At 48.7% G+C, this 17,591-nt stretch overlaps 1 protein-coding gene across 1 annotated transcript in view; it reads right to left on the reverse strand.

Moving 5' to 3' along the window:
- The window catches only part of LOC147096256 (butyrophilin subfamily 1 member A1-like), a 56,928-nt gene extending 40,007 nt beyond the window's left edge, over positions 1-16,921 (reverse strand). The window contains exons 1-3 of the mRNA XM_085975112.1: positions 16,745-16,921; positions 14,722-14,807; positions 11,780-12,127 (exon numbers count right to left, since the gene is read on the reverse strand). Of these exons, the coding sequence (XP_085831238.1) occupies positions 11,780-12,127; positions 14,722-14,779 (406 nt within the window). The 5' untranslated portion in view covers positions 14,780-14,807; positions 16,745-16,921. The remainder of the gene's footprint in view (positions 1-11,779; positions 12,128-14,721; positions 14,808-16,744) is intronic.
- Between the last annotated feature and the right edge of the window lie 670 nt (positions 16,922-17,591).

The following is a 17,591-nucleotide window of genomic DNA, read 5'->3' on the forward strand; positions in this document are numbered from 1 at the left end:
TTCCACTCTACAATCTATCCTGACTCACCCCGGGTAAGATTTTATCCAAAAAGACTCTAGGCCCTATTTCTAGCCAAAGAAAATTGGGTACTCACCTGATAAATCCAATACGCACCCTACCGCATCAGCGGACTCGCGAAGACTGACCAGCTACGCAGGTGAAGTCCTCTACCGGGGTACGGCAGGCCCCAACTGACACATCTAGTGAACCCCGAAATCGCGAACCAGCTCAACTGTCAAGGAGTCATTTTGGTGAACATTATCCCTGGTCCTTCAGAGCCTAACTTAGCTAGTAAGGTGGGATTGGGAGGGGTGAGAGATTTGTCTACTGCAATTTTTCCCTCGTGTATGTCGAAGTTTTTTCCCCATTTTATTAGAGTGTTACTGTTGTGTTGTATTTTCTTTTCTCAAATAAAAATCAAAGTTCTCGATTGGGGAAAAGCTAATTTTACTACGGTAAGATGCAATTTAGTCAAAGTGGACTGGAGACAGAAACTTGAAGGTAAATCAGTGTCAGAGCAGTGGGAGGCATTCAAGGAGGAGATAGTGAGGGTTCAGAGCAAGTATGTTCCCTTAAAGAAAAAGGGTGGGACTAACAAATCTAGAACTCCCTGGATGTCAAAGAGGCATACAGGGTAGGATAAAGAAAAAAAAGGGATGCTTATGACAGATACCGAGGGCTCAATATTGCAGAAACCCGAGAGGGGTATAGAAAGTGCAGGGGGGAAATTAAAAAGCAAATTAGGAAAGACAAGAGAGGGCATGAAAAAGTATTGGCAAGTAAAATCAAGGAAAATCCAAAGATGTTTTATAAATACATTAAGAGCAAGAGGATAACCACACCTGGCGTACTGTGTACAATTTTGGTCTCCTTACCTAATGAAGGATATACTTGCCATAGAAGGAGTGCAACGAAGGTTCATGAGATTGATTCCTGGGATGGCGGGACTGTCGTATGAGAAGAGATTGAGTAAACTAGGCCTGTATTCTCTTGAATTCAGAAGAATGAGAGGGGATTGTGATGAAATATTTCCATTCATCACTGCCTGTGACTGAGATCGGTTTCAGTGTCATTTCCCTTCCCCCAGACCTCATTGTATTGTGTACTGGAATGTGCTGTATTGTATACTGGAATGTGCTGTGTGTAGGGCTCCGCCCATACCTGGCCCCGTTTGTAAGCTAGCTTCAGTCTAGCCCCAATCTCCAGAAGGACGACATCTCTCTCGCTTACGTGTTTCGTTCTAAGTTAATAAAAGCCTTGTTTTGTTCTGCTACCTTCGAGTCTCGGAATTACTGAGGCACATCAATTTTATTAACTTAGAACGAAACAGGCTCCTGAAAGAGCACATTCCAGCATACAATACAGCACATTCCAGTACACAATACAATGAGGTCTGGGGGAAGGGAAATGACACTGAAACCGATCTCAGTCACAGGCAGTGATGAACGGAAATATTTCATCACATTCACCCCTTCTATAGATTTAGTCTGTTCGGGGGTTTGATAGTCCTCTGCGACCGACGTGGCTGTTGCGGTGCCGCGGGTGTCGGCTGGGTGTCCCCGGTAGCCTCCTGGGTCTCTGCCGGGGGTGCCGCCAGGGTTGTTGAAGGGGTAGTTGGTGGGGGTGCCGTTGGTCGGTGTTCTTCCGGGGGTGATGAAAGAGTAGTGGGTGGGTAAGAGTTGCTGTGATCGTCGTTGCCGCTATTGCCGTGGTTGTTGTCGATGCCGGCTGGGGCGACGTCTTTTATGGACACGGTGTCCTCCCTTCCGTCGGCGTGCCGGACATATGCGTATTGGGGGTTGGCGTGGAGTAGGTGTACTGGCTCCATGAGAGGGTCCGTCTTGTGGCCCCTCACATGCCTTCGCACGAGTACCGGACCTGGGGGGGAGAGCCATGACGGCATGGATACGCCTGAGGTGGATTTCCGGGGAAAGACAAACATTCGTTCATGAGGCGTGGTATTAGTGGCCATACACAATAGCGACCGTATCGAATGGAGCACATCCGAGAGGACTTCCTGCCAGCAGGAGATAGGGAGGCCCTTGGTCCTTAGAGCTAGAGTGACTGCTTTCCATACTGTCCCGTTCTCTCGCTCCACTTGGCCGTTACCCCAGGGGTTGTAGCTGGTGGTACGGCTCGTGGCGATCCCCCTGGACAGCATGTACTGGCGTAGCTCTTCACTCATGAAAGACGCCCCCCTATCCGTATGGATGTAGCACGGCATACCGAACAGGCAGAACAGGCTGTTGAGGCATTTAATGACCGTGGCGCTGGTCATGTCTGGGCAGGGGAAGGCGAATGGGAACCGGGAGTATTCGTCCACAATGTTCAGGAAGTAAACATTGCGGTCGACGGACGGGAGGGGGCCCTTGAAATCTAAGCTGAGCCGCTCAAAGGGCCGTGTAGCTTTGATTAAGTGGGCTCTATCTGGGCGGTAGAACCGAGGCTTGCACTCAGCACAAGTGCGGCAGTTCCTGGTCAGGGACCGAACTTCCTCAATCGAGTAGGGTAAGTTACGGGACTTTATGAAGTGGAACAGCCGCGTGACCCCTGGGTGGCAGAGGTCGTTGTGGAGGGTCTGTAGCCGATCCCCGGTGGCGCTGGCACACATCCCTCGTGAGAGGGCGTCAGGGGATTCGTTAAGGGCCCCTGGCCGGTAAATGATGTCGTACTCGAAGGTGGAGAGCTCGATCCGCCACCTAAGAATCTTATCATTTTTAATCTTCCCCCTCTGTTTATTATTGAACATAAACGCTACCGACCGCTGGTCGGTAAGTAGGGTGAAGCGTTTGCCGGCTAGGTAGTGGCGCCAGTGGCGCACTGCCTCCACGATGGCTTGGGCCTCCTTTTCCACGGAGGAGTGTCTGATCTCGGGCCCTTGGAGGGTCCTCGAGAAGAAAGCTACGGGTCGCCCCGCCTGGTTGAGGGTGGCCGCCAAGGCGAAGTCAGACGCATCACTTTCCACTTGAAATGGAGTGTTCTCGTCCACTGCCTGTAGCGTGGCCCGCTCAATATCCTGCTTAATGCTTTTGAAGGCGGCGTGGGCCTCAGCAGAGAGCGGGAAAGAGGATGCTTTCAAGAGGGGGCGGGCTTTGTCGGAGTAGTTGGGGACCCATTGGGAATAATAAGAAAATAACCCCAGGCATCTTTTCAGGGCTTTGGGAGTGTTGGGCAGGGGCAGCTCCGGTAGGGGGCGCAATCGGTCGGGGTCTGGTCCGATTTCCCCATTCTCCACCACGCTGCCTAGTATGCAGAGGCGCGTGGTGTTGTAAACGCACTTGTCCTCGTTGTAGGTGAGGTTGAGTTTTTGTGCGGTTTTCAGGAACCTCTCGAGGTTCGAGTCGTGATCCTGCTGGTTGTGACCGCAGATGGTGACGTTGTCGAGGTAGGGGAAGGTTGCCTGCAAGTGGTGGTCATCGACCATGCGGTCCATCTCCCTCTGGAAGACCGAGACCCCATTCGTCACCCCAAAGGGGACTCTGAGGAATTGGTAGAGGCGTCCGTTCGCCTCGAAGGCGGTGTACGGGCGGTCCTCTGGTCTGATAGGGAGCTGGTGGTACGCTGACTTGAGGTCGATGGTGGAGAACACCCGGTATTGGGCGATTTGGTTCACCATTTCTGATATGCGGGGTAGCGGGTAGGCGTCTAGTAGGGTGTACCTGTTGATCGTTTGACTATAGTCGATCACCATCCGTTTCTTCTCGCTACCCCTTACCACTACCACTTGGGCACGCCACGGGCTGTTGCTGCGTTCAATACTCTCGCTTACGTGTTTCGTTCTAAGTTAATAAAAGCCTTGTTTTGTTCTGCTACCTTCGAGTCTCGGAATTATTGAGGCACATCAGGGATCTTATTGAAGCATACAAAATTATTACAGGGCTTGATAGGGTGGATGCTGGGAGAATGTTTCCCTTGGCTGGGGAGTCTAGAACCAAGGGCCACAGTCTCAGGATAAAGGGTAGGCCATTCAGGACTGAGATGAGAAGAAATTTCTTCACACAGCGGGTGGTGAATCTTTGGAATTCTCTACCCCAGAGGGTTGTGGAGGCTCAGTCATTGGGTATATTCAAAACAGAAGTCGATAGATTTCTGACTAGTAAGGGCATCAAGGGATATGGCGATAGGGCCGGTGAATGGAACTGAGGCAGAAGATCAGCCATGATCTCATTGAATGGCGGAGCAAGCTCGAAGGGCCAAATGGCCTACTCCTGCTCCTATTTCTTATGTTCTTAAAGTAAGAGTAGGGCCTATTAGGGACCATAAAGGTAACCTGTGTGTGGAGACTGAAGACATGGGTATGGTTCTTAATGAATACATTGCATCAGTTCTCACAAAAGAGAGGGACGATGCAGACATTGCAATCAGGGAGGAGGAATGTGAAATATTAGATGAAATAAACAGTGAAAGAGGAAGTATTAAGGGGTTTAGCATCTTTGAAAGTGGATAAATCCCAGGCCCGGATGAAATGTATCCCAGACTGTTAAGAGAAGTAAGAGAGGAACTAGCAGAGGCTCTGACCATCATTTTCCAATCCTCTCTGGCTACGGTGTGGTGTCAGAGGACTGGAGGACTGCTAACGTGGTACCGTTGTTTAAAAAGGGAGAAAAGGGATAGACCGAGTAATTATAGGCCAGTCAGCCTAACCTTGGTGGTGGGAAAATTATTGGAAAAAATTCTGAGGGACAGGATAAATCTTTATATAGAAAGACACGGATTAATCAGGGACAGTCAGCATGGATTTGTTCAGGGAAGGTATTGACTGACTAACTTGATTGAATTTTTTGAGGAGGTAACAAGGAGGGTTGATGAGGGTAGTGCTTTTGATGCAGTCTATAAGGATTTTAGCAAAGTTTTTGATAAGGTCCCACATGGCAGACAGGTCACGAAAGTAAAAGCCCATGGGATCCAAGGCTAAGTGGCAAGTTGGATCCAAAACTGTCTCAGAGGCAGGAAACAAAGGGTAATGGTCGACGGGTGTTTTGTGACTGGAAGGCTGTTTCCAGTGAGGTTCCGCAGGGCTCAGTACTGAGTCCTTTGCTTTTTGTGGTATGTATATATGTGATTTGGACTTGAATGTAGGAAATATGATTAAGAAGTTTACAGATGATACAAAAATTGGCTGTGCAGTGGATAATGAAGAAGAAATCTGCAGACTGCAGGAAGATATCAATGGACTGGTCAGGTGGATAAACAGTGGCAAATGGAATTCAATCCAGACAAGTGCGAGGTAATGCATTTGGGGAGGGCTAACAAGGCAAGGGAATAAACTATAAATGGTGGGACACTGAGAAGCGCAGAGGATCAGAGGGACCTTGAAGTCCATGCCCACAGATCCCTGAAGGTAGCAGGACAGGTAGATAAGGTGGTTAAGAAGGCATACGGGATACTTATATTCTATGCCTCAGCTAATAAAGGCAAGAGTGGGGAGGTTATGCTTGAACTGTATAAAACATTAGTTAGGCCGCAGCTAGAATATTGCATGCAGTTCTGGTCACCGCGTTACAGGAAGGATGTGATTGCACCAGACAGGGGGCAGAGGAAATTTACGAGGATATTGCCTGGGCTGGGGAATTTTAGCTATGAGGAAAGATTGGATAGACTGGGGTAATTTTCTTTGGAACAGAGGAGGCTGAGGGGAGACCTAATTGAGCTGTATAAAATTATGAGAGGCCTAGACAGAGTGGATAGGAAGGAAGTTTTTCCCTTAGCAGAAGGGTCAATAACCAAGGGGCATAGGTTTAAAGTAATTGGTAGGAGGTTTGGAGGGGATTTGAGGAGAATTTTTTTCACCCAGAGGGTGGTGGGGGTCTGGAACTCACTATCTGAAAGGGTGGTAGAGGCAGAAACCCACATCACATTTTAAAAGTACTTGGATATACACCTGAAGTGCCATGACCTACAAGGCTACGGACCAAGTGCTGAAAAGTGGGATAAGTGTGGATAGCTCTTTGTAGGCTGGCGCGCACAAGAGAAGCCAAATAGCCTCCTTCTGTGCTGTAAATTTCTATGATATGATACTCACTCTCATTTCACCTGTGGAATTCATGTTGACGACTCCTTCCATCAGTTTACTGATGATTGGAAGTAGGCTGATAGGGTAGTAATTGGCCAGGTTGGATTTGTCCTGCTTTTGTGGACAGGACATACCTGGGCAATTTTCCACATTGTCGATTGTCCACAATCAAATACCGATAGAAAACCGGCATTGTGGGCCACACTTTGGCCAGGATATTGTCCTGGCAAAGACGTATGCCTATGTCATGGAGGTTTACTTTACATGGGGTGTAAGTCAAGAGGAAGTATAGGGATTGTGGTAAACCACTGTTATAGTTATCACTGTATATTGTTCTCACTGTTCTCACTGTCACATCACTACACGAGGTCGCCTCTTGTCGCACTGTTATACCTGGGCTGACCACCTCCGACTCCGCCCATTACCTGCCCAGGTATAAAGGTAGCTGACTGGCTAGTATTCCTCCCTGTTGGATCGGATCACCCACGAGGGTGGGCTCTGTTATTTAGCCAATAAAAACCTTCAGTTACGTTCTTAACTCGTCGCCTTTTATTGGACTAATTGATAGGCATATCAATTTTATTGACTAAATTTTAAAGATGTCTGATAATGAACAGCAACAGCAAGGAGCTCACCCAGCAGCACAGCAACAGCAGCCTCCAGACAACGGGCCACACCAGCCGGCTTGGCTGCAAGCCTTGAAACCACCATACCTGGATCTAAACCCACAGGCACCAAACTCAGCCAACGACTTCAAACACTGGCTGGACTGCTTCGAATCGTACCTGGAGGAAGCCGTCGTCCCTCAGAGATCCAAACTAAGAGTCCTGAAAGCCCAAGCGAGCCCGAGAGTATATACACTCATCCAGGACATGACTACGTACGACGACGCCATCAACCTACTGAAACAGCAGTACCGGAGCCCGGTAAACTACATGTACACTAGGCATCTCTTAAGATCTCGCCAGCAACAGCCAGGAGAATCGATAGCTGAATTTTCACGAGCGCTGAGACAACTCGGCAGGAACTGTGACTTTAAAGCGGTGACGGCTACTGCGAACATGGAAGACAATGTCCGCGACGCCTTGGTGAGAGGCCTACGTTCCGACTACACACGGCAAAGACTGCTTGAAGCTAAGGACATAGACCTGGACAAGGCCGAAGCCCTCGCCCTCACCCTAGAGGCCACCCAGCAAGACCAGGAAGCGTTTGCCAGGTACTATTCGCGACCCTGGGACTCGGGCCCGACCCCCACCCCACCACCCTTCACAGCGCTGCCCCCGGGACCTACCTCAGCGTCTGCATCACGGATCCAACCGGGCCCGCTAGCCCCGGTACCGGCCCCGACATCAGGCAACCCCGATCGGGCCGCTGGCTGCTTCTTTTGCGGCCAGGAGAAGCATCCGAGGTCGCGCTGCCCAGCCAAAAACTCGACCTGCAAAACCTGCCTCAAGAAAGGCCACTTCTCCAAGGCCTGCAGAAGCAAATCCTCAGAAGCCAGCAGTGCCTCATGCGAACCCTGGGGGCGGCCATCTTTGTGCGGGGCAGCCGAAGCCTGCAGAGCCTCATGGGAAAACCAGGGGCGGCCATCTTTGTGCGGGGCAGCCGAAGCCTGCAGAGCCTCATGGGAAAACCAGGGGCGGCCATCTTTGTGCGGGGCAGCCGAAGCCTGCAGAGCCTCATGGGAACAGCAGGGGCGGCCATCTTTGTGCGGGGCAAACGATTTAAACAGAGCCTCATGTGAACTACGGGGGCCGCCATCTTCGCCGCCATCTTGTCATGACAACGACGCGCTCATCTACACCCTAGCTTCCGTGACCCTGGATCAAGCCCGCCCGCACCACCTGGCCAGCTCAATGATGGACATCAAAGTCAACGGCCACGCCACGACCTGCCTGTTCGACAGCGGAAGCACGGAGAGCTTCATCCACCCAGACACAGTGAGCCACTACTCCCTCCCCGTCCTGCCAACGCGCAGCCGCATCTCGATGGCATCGAGGTCGCACGCCACAGACATCAGCGGCTACTGTGTCGTGACATTGTCGGTTAAAGGGACAGAGTATAAAAATTTTAAACTCCTCGTACTCCCCCAGCTGTGCGCTGCCGTCATACTAGGGCTGGACTTCCAATCCCACCTCCAAAGTGTAACCCTAGCATACGGTGGACCCCTCCCCCCACTCACAGTCGACAACCAGCGAAAGTTAAACCGCCCACCGCGTAACACCTGCAGCCTATCCACCCTCAAGGTACCGCCACCTTCCCTGTTCGCTAACCTCACCCCCGACTGCAAACCTGTCGCTACTAAGAGCAGGCGGTACAGCGCTGGGGACAGAGCCTTCATTAGCTCTGAGGTGCAGCGACTCCTGAAAGAGGGCATTATTGAGGGGAGCAGCAGCCCCTGGCGTGCCCAGGTGGTGGTAGTCAAGACCGGCGACAAAAATCGCCTGGTTATCGACTACAGCCAGACCATAAACAGATACACCCAGCTGGACGCATACCCCCTCCCCCGCATATCGGACATGGTCAATGAGATTGCACAATACCGCGTATTCTCGACCATCGACCTCAAGTCGGCCTACCACCAACTCCCCATCAGCCCGGAGGACAGCCAGTACACCGCCTTCGAGGCGAATGGCCGCCTCTACCAATTCCTTAGGGTCCCCTTTGGTGTCACCAACGGGGTCTCGGTTTTCCAACGGGAGATGGACCGGATGGTTGACCAGAACGGACTACAGGCCACTTTCCCCTATCTCGATAACATCACCATCTGCGGCCGCAACCGGCAGGACCATGACGTGAATCTGGAGAAATTCCTCCGTACGGCCCAACGGCTGAACCTCACCTACAATAAGGAGAAATGCGTGTTTAACACAGCGCGCCTTGCCATCCTTGGCTGTGTAGTAGAGAACGGAGTCATCGGCCCCGACCCCGAAAGAATGCGCCCCCTCATGGAGCTACCCCTCCCCCACTGTCCAAAAGCACTTAGGAGAACCCTGGGGCTTTTCGCCTACTATGCCCAATGGGTACCCAATTATGCGGACAAAGCCAGACCCCTCCTGAAAACCACATCCTTCCCCCTCACGGAAGAGGCGTGCGCGGCCTTCTCCCTCATTAAGGGAGACATAGCCAAGGCCACAATGCACGCAGTGGATGAGTCAATCCCCTTCCAAGTGGAGAGCGATGCATCCGACTTCGCCCTAGCCGCTACCCTTAACCAGGAGGGTAGGCCGGTAGCCTTCTTCTCAAGGACCCTACAGGGCCCCGAGACCCGACACTCGTCGGTCGAGAAGGAAGCCCAGGCAATTGTGGAGGCAGTACGGCGCTGGAGGCACTACTTGGCAGGCAAACGATTTACCCTCCTCACCGACCAACGCTCGGTTGCCTTCATGTTTAATAACAAGCTGAGGGGCAAGATCAAGAACGACAAAATCTTGAGGTGGAGAATCGAGCTTTCCACCTATGATTATGAGATCTTGTACCGGCCCGGTAAACTGAACGACCCCCCTGATGCTCTTTCACGCATTACATGCGCCAGCGCGCAAAGTGATAGACTTCAGACCCTCCACAATGACCTCTGCCACCCCGGAGTCACCAGACTCTACCATTTCATTAAGGCCCGCAACCTGCCATACTCCATCGAGGAGGTCAGGACCATGACCAGGAACTGCCAGATCTGTGCTGAGTGCAAACCGCACTTCTATAAGCCGGACAGAGCAAGCCTGATCAAGGCCACCCGCCCCTTCGAGCGTCTGAGCATCGACTTCAAGGGGCCCCTACCATCATCCGACCGTAATGTGTACTTCCTCAACATCGTTGATGAGTACTCCCGTTTCCCCTTTGCCTTCCCCTGCCCAGACATGACCAGTAACACGGTCATTAAATGCCTGAACAAACTCTTCGCCTTGTTCGGGTTCCCGAACTATATACATAGTGACCGGGGCGCCTCCTTCATGAGCGAGGAACTCCGTCAGTTCCTATTGGAGAGGGGTATTGCAGCAAGCAGGACCACCAGCTACAACCCCCGAGGGAACGGCCAGGTGGAAAGAGAGAACGCGACGGTATGGAAGGCCACCCTCTTAGCCTTAAAGTCTAAGGGCCTCCCAACCTCCCGCTGGCAAGAGGTCCTCCCGATTGCGCTGCACTCCATCCGGTCACTACTTTGCACTGCCATTAACACCACCCCCCATGCTCGAATGTTTGTCTTCCCCAGGAAGTCGACTACGGGAACCACCCTACCAACCTGGCTGACCTCTCCGGGACCCGTCTTGCTGCGAAAGCACGTGAGGGCCCATAAAACGGACCCCCTGGTCGAGAAGGTGAACCTCCTGCACGCCAACCCCCAGTACGCCTATGTGGCTTACCCAGACGGACGGGAGGACACTGTCTCCTTACGAGACCTCGCACCCTCACCCCCCCCTCCCAACCCCCCGAGTCCAGCCGAGGTAGACGGCATGCCGGAACCCCACGAGCCTTTGCCGACTACGCAGACACCAGCTTTAACACCGGATAATGTAACACCGCCGCTGCGATGATCGGAGAGGCTAACGAAGCCTCCGGACAGACTGACATACCAGAGCTGGTAATACACTTCACCCCGCCGGACTCTAATCTAAACAAGGGGTGAATGTGGTAAACCACTGTTATAGTTATCACTGTATATTGTTCTCACTGTTCTCACTGTCACATCACTACACGAGGTCGCCTCTTGTCGCACTGTTATACCTGGGCTGACCACCTCCGACTCCGCCCATTACCTGCCCAGGTATAAAGGTAGCTGACTGGCTAGTATTCCTCCCTGTTGGATCGGATCACCCACGAGGGTGGGCTCTGTTATTTAGCCAATAAAAACCTTCAGTTACGTTCTTAACTCGTCGCCTTTTATTGGACTAATTGATAGGCATATCAGGGATTTCTAGCATCACCTCTTCAAAGTTGGCACCAGTAACTTGTGGACACACAAAGCACCTTCCCCCTTTCCACTGGAATTTTGCATTGTCTGCAAAATGAGGCAGAGAGGCCTCAGAAATGCCATACAAGGCCCATGAATTTCCACCCCATTATATTTAAAATATGAACTGTGCAACTGAATTATATTAACGGAGTGATTAGCGACACAGTGTGAATACTTCTGGTTTTCTGTCGACCCAATGACATTACCCTTCTGTATATGCACCGGGCCACCTGATATCTTTCTCTGTACATGGGCAAAAGGTTTCCACTGGTGACATCATGCCAGTTCATGGGGTTTATATTTGAATGGGCTCACAAGTGAATTGCTGTGTAGGCCTGGTGTTGTCTGAACTCGGGAGTGTTAGCGCTGTGCATTGTCTGAACTCTCGAATGATAGCATATGCGCTGTCTGAACTCTGAAGGATTATGCCTGCAGTGCCTCTAGACATTGGTATCTCTGCATAGTCGAGCAGAGTTTGAAGTCGTCACTGCCTGCCTGGAGCGTGATCAAAATCCTGGCAGAATACTGGGTGAGTGGTGTCCAATTACACCTCCCACTTCCCTGTGTTGTCTCTACACGAGGGGACATGACCTTATTTTAATTGAAGAGTGGTATATATTTCCAGTCTGTGCCAAAGATAGCAGTTTGAATTATTAGAAAAAATCGTGAATTTTCCAGTAAATTGTTCTTGGTTTTCATTTTCAAATAACATGGAGCTTTCTAATTGTCATTCATGATTTAAAAAGATGCTGAAATTTGAATATTGTGCTGCATACCCATCACCCATTAGTAGTTTCCAACTAGAGGGACTAACCTCCAACTCGTAGATCTATCACTGCTTCCGCATGGTATGTTTTGGAGTCAATGAAACACGTGTAGCTCCCTTCATCTGATGCTCTTATCTTCCTCAGTTTGAGAGAGGCATTTCCACGGGGAAACTCATCTTTAAAAAGTTCCGTCCTCCCTTGATAAGCTTTGTCCTGCACATCAGGTCGATCCTGTCCACCAATGTATAAATGTACTGGCGAAGCAGAGTCTGATGTCGACCATCGAACCTCCAGGTTATCCAGAGATATATCTGGTTCCAGTTGGCACTCTAATACAACATCTTCATCTACAGTGACTATGATGGGATCGTCTGGTACAAGCACACGGAATCTCTCTGGTAAAATATAACATTTTAAACAGCGTCAGCACTCTTACTGTAGGAACAGATTTAAACTTCAGGGAGATATTTCAAAGGAAACAAATAAAATTCAATTTTTAGTGTGACTAATTCTTCCAAAAATCATTAATCTGGAAAATAAATTTGCAATAATTGCAAAAAAAGGGACAGAACATTATAAAAACAATAACTGTTCCCTCTTGTATTATCTACACATTTACTGGCTCACTAAATACAGTGTATATAAATAGGTAGGGGTGATAAAAGGGTATTCTGACCATCAATCTCAGAATTGTACTCAGGTAGAATGGTACTATGGTGGAAGTTAGTTAAACTCCCTCTCTTAGGATATTTGGGTTTGAGGAAGCTGGGAAGGCGGCGAGAGATTGTTTAAATCTTTCGTAATTTTAGTAGCCATTTATGAGTAACAAGAAGAAATGAATCATGAATAGGATCCTGGCAGTTTCAGGCAGCATGAAACTGCTAAATGATTTGCACCGGGGGAAAGCAGCAAGTCACGATTTTCTCATCACCTAATGCAACAACCCTACTCCAGCGATTTCTGGGTAACTCAGTTAGTGTTTACACTTCTACTTAACATGGAAGAAATTCCAGGTGGTGGCACTGACTCTGAAGCAATTCCCAGGCACAAGAAGCAGTATATTCAGCTCCATTACTGGTATTCCAAGCAGACTTTTTGACTGAATGAGACATTCAGCTGACTTGTTTCCAGATTAATAGCGTTCCTCAGTTCAGCTCCTAATTCTGAACAAACAGCTTCTCCGTATACACTTCAATTTTCTTCACGATTTTTTAAACCCACTTTTAAGCTGATTTTTGCTACATTCGAGGCTGACTTCAGTACTTGAGCTGACACTTCAGTGCAGTACTCAGGGAGTGTTGTATTGTTGGAGCTGCTGCCTTTTTGATGAGACATTAAACCGAAGCCCAGTCTGTCTGCCTGTTGGTGGGTGTAAAGGATCCCGTAACACTATTTAAAGAAGAATCGTGAATTCTCCCAGTGTCCTGCCCAACATTCCTCCCTCAACTCACACCAAGAACAGATTATCTGGTCAATTAACACATTTACTGTTTCTGTGACCTTACTGTGTACAAATCGGCTGCCACATTTGCCTACATTGTTGGGTTTGTTTTCTCTGGAAAAGAGGAGAAATTGGGTCATTTAACTGAAGTGTTCAAGATTATGAAGGGAATTTTCAAACTGGTTGTTCCTGATTAAATCGTTCAACATACTGAAGACTTTAATGCTCAGGACAGAAATGTGGATTTAGGAGTACAAGGAAAGGCAGGTGGAACTTTTTTCACCCTTGGAGTAAGAGAGCCAGGGCAATAATGAGAAGAAAGAAAAACTACAAATGATGGAAATCTGAAACAACAGAACATGCTGGAAATACTCAGCAGGTCCATCAGCATCTACAAAGAGAAAGGACAAGCTCAGGTGTTGTGTGTGTATACCCGTTGTCATGGCCTTCCCTAATAACTCACTCCACATAGAGTTGTGTAAGAAGAAGCTAGTGAACGCCATTGAAGCAGACTGTATAATGGCTTCAAGAGACATTTCTGGAGAGGGATTAGAGTGAGGGATGCATAGGAAGAGGGGTAGGTGGGTTTCATCCATGAAAAAAGGCCCTTGTTTGGGCCTGATGGCCTTTTCCTGTTTGTGGAAACTCATACTATAAATGAGCTAAACGGATGACGATACACTTGTTTCAAAACAAGGGGCTCGATCTTGCCACCCATGGGGAGGCGGGTATGGAGGTGGGACTGCTGGGAAAATGGCAGAATCAGGGGGCAGGTGCCCAACCCGCCCCATGTCATCTTGCCAGGAGGCGGGTAGCCGACCCACGCTGGGTCCCATCTCCTTGGAGGCAGGAAGGGGATTACTGCCACTTATCTGCCTGTTAACAGGTAGTTAACGGGCAGATAAAAGGATTATCCCCATTTTACCCACACAAGTGCAGGCTTACCAAAGGCTCCTAACCCCGCCAGGGTCACTGAGGCGAGCAGAGGGTCTACGGGGGTCAGTGGGATGCAAAAGTGTGCTGTGAAGGTAAGTGATGGGTGCAAGTGTGGAAAGGTGAGTATGTGAGGTAAGTGGAAAATTTTAGTAAATGTTTACTTACCTTCGTTTCTTCCTGCAGACTTCAATCGGTGGGTATGCGGAGAGTCTCGCACCTCCACAGCAGAGATGACAGATGGCCGTTGCATTCTCCAATGCAGCAACCATCTAATTTCTGCTAAATAAAGAGGTTTGATGTGTTTTGAATTCAAGAACTCATCAAACTACAGAGAATGTCAGTGTTTGACAGCTTCACAGAGCTGTCAAACGATGACAATTCTGAAACGTCATACGTTGACGTTCTCTGTAACTGGCTTTCCCTTAATTGGCCTGCTAAGCCCGCTGGGCGGGCTTAACAAGGTCAATATAGGGAAAATAGTGTGGGTTGGCCAGAAGTTGATGGAGGCGGGACGGAAACCGACAAGTGGGAGTCCCACCTCCAAAAGCTCCCCATTGGCAAAGTCCTGCCCTAGGTGTCAGTAAGATTGACATTAACCATTCCATTCCTTACCCAACATTACAGGATGGAGACCAAGTAGGAACACAAAACTGAAGCATCTTCCTTTCATCTTTGTGAAGAACTGATTGGTTTTTCACCTGAAAAGATAATTTCTTGTTATATTTCTTAAGAGGCATTGCTGCAGCACTGAAATTAAGTGTATTAGTGCACTCTTTGAATTCCGTTCTCTGCTCTTATAACTGAGGCGTAACCCATTTAAAATAAGTCAGTTAACACTTCTAGTCAAATAATGGAGAGTGGAATTTCAAGCAAACACCTTAAACATTTGTACGACAATATCCCACTGCATAATTTCAGGGTTGACATTTGTTACTTGTGCCTTGCCCATGTTTTTGAAGTTCGTTTTTTTCTAACTATTCTATTTAAAAAGTTATACAATTTACAAACTTCCTAGTTTTAGAAAAGTAGGCACATTCCTCAGCAAGATGATTCTCATAAATATTGCAGAGAAACACTGAACGAGAAAGAGGTCCAGGAGTATTACAGTGGATAAAGCTGTGAAACCATCATCATTGTTTTAAACTGCAGGAAAAAGGTTGATAACCTAACTATAAGGATATTGGCCCAGAAATTCGGGTCTCCACGGGTGAGTACGCGCTGGGTACTCACGGGTAGACCCAACGAAAGTGCCGGTTTCGTGCATGCACTGCGCATGCGCGGGAATCTGGAACTTCCGTTCCCTTAAAGGAAGGGTTTCAGAGGTCGAACGTGTGCGCCGGAGAGGCGGTGCGTGTGCCTGGAACTTACGGTTTTTTTGCAGGTTTCTCCAGGAGGGTAAGTCTCCAGGAGTTACACTTTTATAAAGCAGGCACAAGGCCTGCTTTTAACAAGGTAAGTGGTGAATTAATTAAAATTAAAACATTTTTTCCACAGGTTAATTATTTTTAAATACTTTAAAAGAAAGGTATGTTTATTTTTAGCCCCATTAGAAAATGTAATTAATTTTTTTTTAATAAATTATTGTTTAAAATTATTATTTTATGTAATTTATAGTTATTTTAAAAATGTGATTTAAAAAAAAAATTATTTGAAGTTTTAGTTATGTTTTGGGGCTTATAGTATTTATAGTTTTGACAGCTCTTCCTGTCAATTTTATGAATGGGCATTCCCTGCTACCATTGGCTCTCCATGGCCCACGCGGTCCCAGGGGACGCTTCGAACTAACTGCGCCCCTGGGATACGCAAGCATTGCGCGCTGGCAGTTGGAGGAGGCCCAGGATCGGTATCCCACGCGGGCCCACAACACAACGGCCGGCACGCAAGGTAAGTGCAGGTCGGAGGCTTACACCCGCGGGAGGCCCCCGACCCAAATTTCTGGGCCATTGTTGCCCTTCAGAAGGTACAGAAAGAAACAACAAAAACGATTCCAGGCATCAGAAATTTACACTGTGAGGAAAGGTTGAAGAAGTTGGAGTTGTTTCCTTTGGAAATGGGGAGACTTTGAGGTGATGTAATTTCATTTTACAGGACTAAAAAGAAAATTGAAAAAACTCATTGAAGCAATTCAAATACCATGGGGCACAGGTTAGTATTAGAAAGTTAGGAGTATAAAGCAAAATCACTCTGGACCACTTCATTCAAAAGGTAAGAGTATTGTAGAATAGGTACCAGAGAAGCGGGTACAGTGATGTCATGGTTATGATATTGGCCTCCCAATCCAGAAGTTTGGACTAATAATCCAGAGAATGATAGTTCAAATCTCACCATGGCAGTTTGAGAATTTAATTCATTTTTTTTTAAGCTATGGAAATAAAAAGCTGGCATAAGTAAAAGTGAACATGAAACTGTCAGATTGTTGTAAAAACCCAAATGATATCCTAAGGGAAGAAGACCAGCCGCCTGCTGCCCCTGGTCTGGTGAAGAACTGAAGATTCTCCCCCTGGACCCGCCCTCAAGGGCCTGAATAACGGATTTCACGCTCACTGATCCCCGGTGATAAATCCGAAAGTGAACCCTTTATCCCAGTGATTCTCACCAACTCCCGGTGTGGTGAAATATTCCGGAGCCCACTGACCTGTCCAACACTTTGAACAGCCGCGTTCCTTCTCACCGGGACACTCCTGACCCAGAACTTGCTGCCGGCACCTTGTCCCCGCTCATCTTCGGTGAGTTTGTAACCTGTGCACAGGAACAATTTGTAATAAGCGGGATCAGAGCGGGCCACTCTCTTTAATGTGTGTGGTAAACCACTGTATTGTATATTGCCACCTCTGGGTGGCACTGTGTATGGAGGCATGCCTCAGCTGACTCCACCCACCACTGTGTGGGTTTCGTTCAGACTTGTTCAGTCACTCACGAAGAAGCATGGTCTCTTCTTAGCTAATAAAAGCCTTATTCATCTCTTCTTTCGACTCATCATCTCTTCTTCGACTCATCACCTTTTATGAAGTAATTGATAAGCGTATCAATTTTATTAGCTAAAAGTTAAATGGCGACACCTGAGGAGCAACAACAGCAACGGATACAGCAGACATTGCTGAGAGCCCTCAGACCACCACGCCTGGACCTCGACCCTCAAGATGTGGGTGCATCAGCCAAGTTTGAACACTGGCTGAGCTGCTTTGAATCCTTCCTCGCAATCTCACAGGTTACAGAGGAGGATCACAAACTGAAAATTTTGACCGCCCAGGTGAGCCATCAAGTATATATGCTAATCCGGGACTCTAATACGTACGTGGCGGCCCTCGAGCTACTAAAAGGGCAATATACGCGCCCAGTGAACACAATTTACGCCCGACACCTCTTGGGATCCCACAGGCAGCAACCGGGAGAATCGGTAGGGGCATTTGCACGGGCGCTACTGGCACTCTGCAGAGACTGCGATTGTAAAGCGGTAACGGCTGTGGAGCACGCGCAGGGAC

The sequence above is a fragment of the Somniosus microcephalus genome, unplaced genomic scaffold (genome assembly GCF_052327205.1).
Source record: "Somniosus microcephalus isolate GS21.2 unplaced genomic scaffold, FLI_Smic_1.0 unresolved_chr1, whole genome shotgun sequence".
Classification (NCBI taxonomy): domain Eukaryota; kingdom Metazoa; phylum Chordata; class Chondrichthyes; order Squaliformes; family Somniosidae; genus Somniosus; species Somniosus microcephalus.